This window comes from Lemur catta, chromosome 10 (genome assembly GCF_020740605.2).
Source record: "Lemur catta isolate mLemCat1 chromosome 10, mLemCat1.pri, whole genome shotgun sequence".
Classification (NCBI taxonomy): Eukaryota; Metazoa; Chordata; class Mammalia; order Primates; family Lemuridae; genus Lemur; species Lemur catta.
The window spans coordinates 47956547-47967205 of NC_059137.1; the positions used below are offsets into that span (position 1 = coordinate 47956547).

The 10659-nt window shown below is 38.0% G+C and overlaps 1 protein-coding gene across 2 annotated transcripts in view; it reads left to right on the forward strand.

Moving 5' to 3' along the window:
* The window catches only part of MLLT3 (MLLT3 super elongation complex subunit), a 248489-nt gene extending 238222 nt beyond the window's left edge, over window positions 1–10267 (forward strand). For both annotated transcript variants that reach the window (XM_045563658.1, XM_045563659.1), the window contains exon 11: window positions 5547–10267. In XM_045563658.1, coding sequence (XP_045419614.1) covers window positions 5547–5678 — 132 coding nt within the window. In that variant the 3' untranslated portion in view covers window positions 5679–10267. The remainder of the gene's footprint in view (window positions 1–5546) is intronic.
* Window positions 10268–10659: the final 392 nt, after the last annotated feature.

The window sequence follows — 10659 nt, forward strand, 5'->3', positions numbered from 1 at the left end:
TCCCAAACACCAACTCTGAACCACTGTGGAGCAATTGTCCAATAAAGTTACTAATGCCCAAGCTGGGCCCAAATAGTGAGTCTCACAGGAGGATAAGACAGACGTTTGGGCACAGCTGGGCCACCTTCACGGTGAAAGCCCAGTCAGTGAGTCAAGGATACTAGGCCTTTGGGCGGGGTCTTACCTTGGGGTGTCGTTGACATTCCCAGTTTAATGTTGTCCTTTATTTTGACCTTTGAAAGAATTGTGAAGGAAGGTAGCTTACTGGAGAATTACACCCAAGTAGATTATTTTAGTATTCTAGAGGGAGAGAGTAATATCTATGAATTTTTAACCTGGCATAAAGGCACTCCAGGGCACACAGCATTTCACCCTAATTGCATTCCCAGGCTGGTTGAAAGCTCTCAGTCTTTGGCCTTTTGCCTTGTAATGCAGCTGAGGCTTGTGATTATGATACCATGATGCATGTCCTGTCACGGTTTACTGCTTAATTAATTCCTTTTGTAAAACATAGCACTATTGAGGACTAATGTTATTCTCCACCTTGAGGGCTGCTCATCTCGTGGAATGCATTCCACAAAGTCTACGTGTTCTCCACCGTGCAGACGTGGACACCTGAATCAGAATTTCTGGTGCACCCAGGATCACATCCTAGGTCCTTCCCGGTTAAATGCATGCTATCCAAAAATCTGGTCTGACAATTTTATTTGGCTTACAAAAAATGGTTACTAGCTTTGCTTTGCTCTGGGGGCATTCAGTCCTGGCATTCAGCATCTAGTTTAATGAACAGAAAGCACCGGATCAAGGAATCTGTGTTCTTAAGCCACTTTTTCAATAGGGTATAAATATAGTAGAGTGGACACAAACTAAGATAAAAGTACCTAGGCCTGAGTAATAGTTGATTTCACTTTAAACCATGTGTTCCATATTTATTTGGAAAGTGAAGTTGAGCACATCTAACTTCCCCAGCAATTCAGCTCTAAGCCTGGATTTGCATCCCTAATCTGGAGGAAGAAAACTCTGAGGAAAACCAGCTTCCTTAGAGGACAGTTTAGCAATTTAGAAACCAGCTATTTTTCTTTTAGAATTGTCTTCAGGGAATGGGGAATGAGTGGTATGTCAGAGTATTCCTTCTAACAACACAGAGAAGCCTCCCTGAGATGGGTTCTGCTGAAGATGATTTTCTCCCTTCGGGGAAGTTACCTGTCGTATCTTAGTACCCCGTGTAGATTGGAGCCTTTTCACCCAGGGCAGGGCACACATTTTCATGCGGTAGACAGTGCTTCCTGGTCCATAGCACAGGCCATTCTACAGGAAGAGCTGAGTTATCCCAGATCTGACTCCACTGTAGGCACAAACAGATAAAGCCAGGCTTGTTCATTACTTCTTACTCAGTGAAGAGACTGCTCCAGTGGGAAAGAACCCTGGGTTTTAAAAATATAATCAAACTAAAAATAATGCATCCACCTTTTTGTAATTAAAAAACAGAGTTGTGGGAGGGAGTCACAGATTTAACAAGGGGATCTTGCCCTGTTTAAAACAAAGCAAAACAACCCACAGCCTGCGTGGTACCCCCTAAAAGGCTGATGTGGCAGGAAAGAATCCATCAGGAATGTTTTCACAACCACCATCATCTGAAGAATGAGTTAAACAGTTTACACACCCTTCCTTTACCACCACCCATACGTACCCTGTTGCCTGCTTTTCTTATCTGCAGTCACTCTGTCTTCTATTACTTTGGATGGGCATTAATTATTGCAGTATGGTGCAGGGTAGTGATGCCTCGGTAAAGCCACACTACAGCAGCAGAGAGAGTATTCCTGTAAAAAGGCAGAGTGGAGTTCTTCAGGCATCGGCAGGGTGTTTTCAGGCTTTGTGACCTGTGTCATTGGAATAAAGCATGTTAATGTTGTGTTTCTGGTGTTCCAACTATGAGAATTCCTGGAAAGGAATGCGCACTTATTTTTCTTTATGGAGCCTTTACTTAATTGAGGATGTGGGTATATACGCGAATAATTCAAATCATTAATGCCGTTCCGTTTGACAAGTAGTCCTGCGCTCCCGCGCTGCCGCCACTGCTTGTGCGTTAAGGCTGCCTCTGCATCTACCCTGATGTATTCTTATGGGCTCTCGTAAAAACACGGGGCTCATTTCGTTAGATTTATCAGATCCCCTTGATATCGTTGTCGGTGTGCGGCTGCGGGCAGGATGGTGGAGGCAGTAGGAGGCTGGCGGTGGAGACGGGGGACAGGCAGGACAGCACAGCGCACAGGAGATGACTGGGCTGGGTTTCCTAGGGGGTAGAAGTGTTTATTTGCTTTAAAATCAAGTGGCTTTTTTCTAGAAGGAATTTTTATTGCCCAGTTTTCTATTTGTTGTTAAGTAATTAGAGAGCGGCTATAGTGAGTCATAGAAAACTGTCTTATTAAGAGGGTGAGTTACTTGTCATTTTAAAGGGAAGACATTTAGGGCCCGACTTCTGTTACCCTCGCGTTGCAATACTGGCCCGTTACTTCAGCTACTTGTCTCCCGCTTCTCTTCTCCTGCCCTTTCCCCTTCTCCCTGCAAACTTTTATTATAATTATTTTCTAAGCAGGCCTTTCTGGCACTTCCCTTGCTTCATTTGTTTTAGTGCTAATGAAATGGCTGACAGTCATTGAGGGCAGGAGGAAAAAGCACCAGGTCTGATCATTCATGTGTTGTTTAGTTGCCTCCCAGATAATTAAGGATACGTTTATATTTCCATGGTAATCATAATAATGTGACCCTGATCTATACAGCAATTTACCATTTATAAGGAAGCATTATTTACCGTATCTTATTTGATTCTCTGCACAACCATGTATGATAAGTAGAACAGGTTACATTATTATCCCCATTTTATAGATGTGGAAACTGAGGCTCAGAGATTATGATGTTCTATTTAATGCCATTCAAAGAGTAAACAGAGTCAGAACTTGATGTGCCAAATTCGGGACTCTATTCAGAATGCTTTGTCAGTTACCGACTGGCCAGCTGGTTGAGGAGAGGAGTCAAACACTGGTCTATTTGTCATTTGCCTCCATTGTATAGATTTGAAATTACATTAGCTCTGAATGGGCTCTTTGTTTCTATCTTGAAACTTACACATTTTCACTAGATCTGTAGTATTTCTACACATGTAGTGAAAAAGATAATTTACTTCAGAAAGTGCATACTCTTAGCGATGTTAAGTATGTGATAAGTATATGATTGGCAGGAAAGGTCTGTGTGTGGCCATAGCTGTGTATTTGTGTGTCTGTACATGTGTAGATGTGTGTGTGTGTGTGTGTGTGTGTGTGTCACTTGTCCAAAGTTCTATAACTGTTAACTAATAAATGAGTGTCCATTTTAGGTCTTTTAGTGTTAATAAGGTCTTGTTGATGAATTTTTACATGAATGTAGTACTTTAACCATAGTTGGACATACTCCTTCTAATAATCTCTTGACACCATGTCATAGAGCCCTAGGTCTGGTGATTTAAGCAGGTTAGGTTCCCTCCTGCCCTCCCTTCGCACCATGTAACAGTAGGCCAGGAGGTAAGTAATCCATGGTCAATGTGGTGGCTTAAAAGATAACACTGAGGACACAGACTCTTTGTCTTCCTGTTCTGCCATCTTCCATATGTTGCATTTATCCTCTCAATGGGAAGATAGATGCTGCACTTCCAGGCATTTCATCTTCGTTGCAGACAAGAAGAGGGACAGAAGGCAAAAGGCACACGCCCATTGCCCATACCTTTTTCAAAAACTTTCCTGAAAGCACAGTGACTTCTGACAAATAAATTATAAATAGCAGTGTCTAGTAAGTGCGGCAAGTGGGTCTGTGGAGGCCAGCATTTTAGCTGGGCATGTTGCCACGCTCCGAACATCAGGCTTCTGTTAGTAAAGAAGAGATGAATGGATATTAGGTAGTTGGTTTGCAGTGTCTATTACAGTTCCACAATGGGAGTAACTTGTTTTATTATTATAAAGCCATAGTTATATCTCTAAAAAATAATTTCAGAGATTGGGTAAGGCAAGAACAGCTCAATCTGGAGTTGTGCAATTAATTGAATTGAGGCTTAATGTTTCTTTTATTGTTCTGTGGAAGTCAAATAATACATCAGGAGTGGAGCACAGTTTCACTGACCTATAGGGAATAGTTTACAAATTTACTCTTTTTTAAAGAAAACTAATTGTAAGAAGAAAAAGTTGAAAGTTTCAGCTCTGTTTTTCAACCTGGCATTAGGTAATCTAAAACTTCATTAAATAAATAATAGGCTAAATAATTAAAATTATTCTCTTTTTTAAGATGATTGAACTAAAGAGAATTAGAGGTAAGTTGATAGAAAGGGAATAACAGGTAACTGAAATTAAATGGAAGTTTGTCGACTGTTTACTCTGTGCAAATATATTTCCATTGCCCTGGTGTTAGTTTTCCTCTCTACCCTACAAGGCTTGCTAAAATCAATCCCCATCCTTTCCATGTGCCCCCAGCACATCTACTTAAAACCCATACTGCCTAGGCACAGCATCCATTTCTGATAAAATTATTAGTAAAATAGGAATAGAAAGGCACTTCGTGTGATAAAAGAATCCCTCAACTGATAACCAACATCATTCTTAATGTTGAGACTTCAGAATTGTCCTTCTGAAAGTCAGAGCAAGAGAGGACTGTAACTGTCACCGCTGTCATTTAACATATTTCTGAGAGTTGGAGCCAATACAATAAGAAATAAGGTGTAACAATTCCAGATGAGGAGACAAAGGCATCATATTTTTCCTAGATAACATATATCTCCCAAAATACCCAAGGGAATCAATTGAACACATTATGAGTAATGTATATTTTTAATTTTTCATTGAAATATAACAAAGCATGCAGCTGGATGGATGTTCACCAAGTGAACACATTTTATGTAACCAGTACTCAAGTCAAACAACACAACAGCTCTAGTTCCCCAGAAAGCTCCGTTGAGCCCTGTTCCAGTTACTATCCCTAAATCTTTGCGGTGGGATTGTAGATGGTTTCTGTTTTTTCTGTGTGGGTTCCTGTATTTTCTAAATTTTCCAAGAATTAAGTAATCAGAAAAAAAAATGATCGTGTGTGTGTGTGTGTGTGCGCATGTGTGCATACAAAAAAGGAGTTTTGTTATTTCTAGGCTGGAGTTGCCTTACATCTAGTAAGTGTGCTCCACTGTCCATTGAGTCTGCAACTAATTTTTAAAGGGGTCTTGAAATTTTCTCTCTCTCTAACCACCCGCTCACTATAAAATATTCTGTTGATGACTTGAAAGCAGGGATCAGTTTGAAGGGTATGAAACACAACAAAGGTTCTCACTGAGAATTTCAAAGCCTTAATATACCTTTGACTTACCACACTGGCTAAGAGATAGTTTGATCCTATTAATGGTATAGGACTTTCTTGCTATAAATAAAAGCATTTATCACGTGGTTCTATATTTGATCACCTCTTTCTTTCTTTCTTTCTTTGCCTTTCAATATCTGCTGCTTATTGCTCAAACTTTTTCTTCTTTACTCGTCTAGATCGTGAACCTTATAGAAGAAACTGGACACTTTCATATCACAAACACAACATTTGATTTTGATCTTTGCTCGCTGGACAAAACCACAGTCCGTAAACTACAGAGTTACCTGGAAACATCTGGAACATCCTGAGGATACAACAACTGGATGCATCAAAAACTATTGTTTTTTTTTTTTTTTTTTTTTTTGGTTGTGATTTTTTTGTTGTTGTTGTTTATATGAAAACACTCAGAATGATGCAACCAAAAGGGAAAAAAATAAAAATCAAACAACGTTCAGCTTTATTTTTCTTTAAAGCCAGTCATCATCTCTTGATAAAGGAGAGGTTAAGCAAACCAGCCTCAGCGGACCACTCTTCTCTCCAAGGAAATCCCCGGGAAGAGTTAGCCTGGATAGCCTTGAAAACAAATCAAACACAACACAAGAAAACTTAAAGAATGTGTATGGTATCATGTATCTCTCTGTGGTGGTTCATTCCACAGGACGAATGCATATTCAACACACTGCCTTATTACATAACTGATCTATTTATTATCGCATACAGATGTTCTAAAGTCGTTGAGGGAATGACACCACCAGACATTCTAAGTACTTGGTCCCGTGGATGCTCTTTCAATGCAGCGCCCTTGCCATCCCAAGCCCAGTGACCTTACTTGTATACCGTGCCACTTCCCGCCAACTTTTTCCAAGTCCTTTAACTCGTTGCAGTCTATATTTTCCACCTTTTGTTTTTCCAGTTCCAGGACACAAATTATCAACTGGGGGGACCAAATAGCCACCTTGATTTTCTTCTTTGTGGTCTTTTTCCTGAAAGTTGGGGCCCAGTCCTTGGCTGTATCCATGTAATGATCTTGGACCATGGTAGAAAATGCACCAAATAGGATCATATGAATTGCTGTCTAGCCTTAGTCAATAAACCTGTAGGACTTTTAAACAAAAGTGTACCTGTAAACGTCCTGAATCCAGCATTGTTGAGCTGTCATCAACATCCTTGTGTCTGTTTTACTGTTATAATATTAGGTAAATACGGAAGTAAAGGCATTCCACAGGATCATTTTTTTTTTAAAAAAAAGGAATTCTGGTCCTGTTTTCTAGAAAAATGTTGTAGAAATTCTTAATTTGGATCTATTTATTAGTAAGAGTTTCAGCTTTCATCAGCTGCCAGTGTGTTATTCATCTTTACCATAAAAACCTGGAATAAGAGATTTTTGTTTGTTCATATATGATTCTCTTAGATGCTTTTATATTTGAAAATTAAAATCTTTCTTTGGGGGAAATTCTTGGTTATTCTGCCATAACAGATTATGTATTAACTTGTAGATTCAGTGGTTCAATACCTGTTTAGTCATTTGCTAATATTTCCAGAAGAATTTCTTGTATTGGTGAAAGATGTTTGGAGGGTGGGGTGGATATTTTTGTTCTTGTTGTACCCTTGTTTTGAAAATAGAAATCTGTCCTGTGGCATGCAAAAGAAAGCAAATTATTTTTAAAAGAAAAAAAAAAAAACCAAAGTACTTTTGGTGTCATTATTCTATCTTCTCCAAAAACGGAGAAATGAAAAGTAAGAACAGCTCATCTTCTAAGTTTTCACTAGGAACTCAACTTTGAAAAGAAAAGAAATGAAGAAATACTTCTGGATCCAAAGGTTCATCACTGGATCAGCCTTAAGAAAGTCTCTAATGTGTGCTAATAGACCAGTATCTCCCTTGTTTGTTCCCATGCCAGATGCTGTCTTTTCATACAGAGATTAACTGGTGTCTGTACAGAAAATGGTCTTTCCAGACCCATTCTTTTGGGCACTAATATAAATGCAGATTGATAATGGAGTTATTTCTGCATTTTAAAAAGGGGATTTTTTTACACTGTTTCTTTCTATCCAAAGAAACTATTTTTTTTCCTTTAAAAAAAACTATAATACAGCCATGCTCCTTGTAAATTACTTCTCTGAAGCGTCCTCCCAGAGGACAAGTGTACTTTCTCAATAATGTTATGATTCTTAATGATGATTGGCATGAACCGTACTTGAAGCATTTGTTGTGTAGTCCACTTCTCAATGTGCAATTGCAGAGAAACTTTCTGAGTCATTTTAGACGTTAGGTGACTGATGAATTGTGTGGTTTTAGTTGTGTTTTGTTTTTAACTTTACAGGTGGAAGCGGTGGGCAATGTTTATATGGAAATGTTGCAAAAATCAAAAAAATTTTAAAATTTCTAACTGCTAATCCACATCTTCTATTAAACCAGAAACTTGTGTGGTTTAAGTAATAATATCTGTGTAGTTTAACTAGAAATGGATATATGTCGTTTGGGACATTTTTATTTTGGTAACGAAATTGTGTGGCAGAAACAATGATTTGGCAATGTAAAGATTTTTTTGTTCCTTACGTTACCAACCAAGAAACAACATTTATATTAATGAGAATGCTAGGTTAGATAAGAAAAGACCAAAAAACAAGAATAAGAAGAAGAGCAGCTATTATAGTGATAAATTCTAGACCTGAAGATTAGGTAATAAAGCAGATGCCTTCAGAATATCATAAAATGTAAGTTTGTAAATTGATAAAATTCAGAAAAACTTCCCGATCTATTACTCATCATGACAGCAAAATGAATTTTCCACGAAATTCTGACGGAGTAAGAGTCACATGGATTTTCTTTGAAGTGGTACTCTTGCTCTTATCATCTAATTTTTAAATGCAGATATAATAAATCCCTTTGAATTAATTTCAAAGTTATAATACTTAAAGTAACTCACTCAATTCTGCCACATTTATATACATTCAACTTTGAAACCTGTTAAAAATATCTTTGACACGTGTATACTAACAGTGGCTTTGGTTTTTAAAGCACAAAGGGAAAATGGCAGGGTTTAATTTCTTTAGTGTATATATATATAAATAGATGTTTCAAATAAAATTAATTGGGTGAATGTGAATATGGTTTGAACCAGCCAGAGTATGATAAACTTTCTTTAAATTTTTCCCAGTGATTTGAGGGGGGAAAATGTATGTACAGAAAAGAAACCCCCTGGCCCCTTATAAATTAGCTTTTGCCTCTGGTTTTCCAGCAGGATGTGTGTGTGTGTGGGGGGGGGTCCTTCTATCTTAGGATGTAACACTCATGTTAGCAACAAAAGCATTTTGCAGTTATTTCATATCTACACCACAATCTGCCTCTGTATCTTAATGTAGACAAATAGGTATGTCTATATATACTTTCATATTGTGTCAAAGTAGGGGAAAACATTAAAACTTCCAATCAAGAGACAAAAGCTTTAGAAAGAAAAAATCTTATGAGTGTCCTAAACATTTAAAATTGCTAAACAAATCTCTCTAATCTGAATAATTAACTTTTTTCAGAAAGAGCCAATAAAATTGGTTTTCTTCCACTAAAAAGTTTCTTCCACCAAAAACAGTTTTGCTGATACCCTTTACAGACCCACCTGATCTTTAAAAAAAAAGAATTAGGCCTACATAACATCCCATTTACCATTTCAAGCCCTATAAATGTATTTAATATACTTAAGGGAGACTTTACTCTTAAATGTTTTAACTCTACCTACTTAATGGAGTTGGTTGTTCAGTGTTGGAAATGGTCAGTGTCTGTGTTTGGTGGCTTGTGTTCATCTTTCTCCCTGTGAGTGATCGGCTCTGGAGTAACCTGCTGTATGCTTATTACTTTCCACCTTTAGCGTTTTGTGTACTAATGCTATGTACTGCTCCTATATTTATATATATATAAATATACACACACATATATATTATCAGAGTAATCTTGCTTTGGACTGTTGCTCTAAAACTATGACTATGATGTAGAGACTACTACAGCTGCAGTGAATGTTAAGGAGTCGATTCCCGTGGTGTAGTTTAGTCTTGGGCTGGAAATCTATATCTTTTGACCTCTTTTGTTTTATATGATGCTTTTTATTATGTAGGCACTGCCATTTCTGAATATTCCTTGTAAAGATGCATTGAAGAAGTCAATTTAAAAGGAAGACAAAGCCACTGCTGTCTGTAAACTGTAAATATGTACTTTGGCACTTGTACTCCAGTATTCTGAAAATAGAGTTATGATGGAAATGCTGACAGATCCTTAATGGTGGCCAGAGCTACCATGCAGTGCAAAAATAAATTAAGTAAAAATGTATTGTTGAGATTAACAGCGCAAGGCCAATACGTTTTATAAATCTGTCAGTATCTTTTTAATGGAGTGTGTATGTGTAGTTATGTTGAAAGATACACTGTGTATGTGTGTGTACATGCTTTTATGTGAACTACAAGGCACACATAAGATGTATTTTCCATCTCTAAAACCCATGTTGAAATGTAAGTACAGATGGATAGAAATAGGTGTTTTACTTACGTTTATATCTAATCTATTGCAGTACCATTTTCTTTAAAATGTATGGTCTTACTGATTTGCTAAGAGTCATCTGGCCAAAGTTTGGCTTTACTTTGCATACAGGAAGAATGAGCCCCTAGCCTTTTCTCAAGATGTGATACTGCTCCTAAAGAAGAACAAACGGAGAGATCCGAGGCAGCCAGAGAAAGAACATGTGTCCAAAACCTGCTGAGGGCAGCGTGTCCATGCCTCATTCTTTGGGTCTCCAGTGTCTAGCACCATTTTCTGTGTCCAAAAGCCAGTATATATTTTCGAGCTCTGCAGAGACTTGAGCAAGAAGTGGTGGGGCACATTCTTGGAATAAACTGGGCTACTTATGCATGATATTTTTTCTTTTTTTCCAACTTCCTCGGAAGGTTTTGTTCACAAACTAAGCAATGTGCTATAGCTCGGCAGAGTCGATCTTACAAAGGCCATGTGTTTACTTTAGCAGCAGGAAATGCTCCCTTCTTCATTAGACAGAAAGGAGAACTACTACAACAAAGAGAATAAAATACATTGGCAAGTAACCAAGGAATTGAATGTGATGCTCTCTACTTAATATTAAAGAGACTTACATCAAATTTGAGAAACAGACCCTATCTTCGGGCTGACAAGCCATTTAGGGGATTATAGTGTGGGCTGCCTTGTCTCTTATCAGCTAGAAACTGATTTTAGGTATGGAGGCTTAAGTCCCAGATGGCCTGAGGTAGCAGTAAAAGTTTCTAATGACC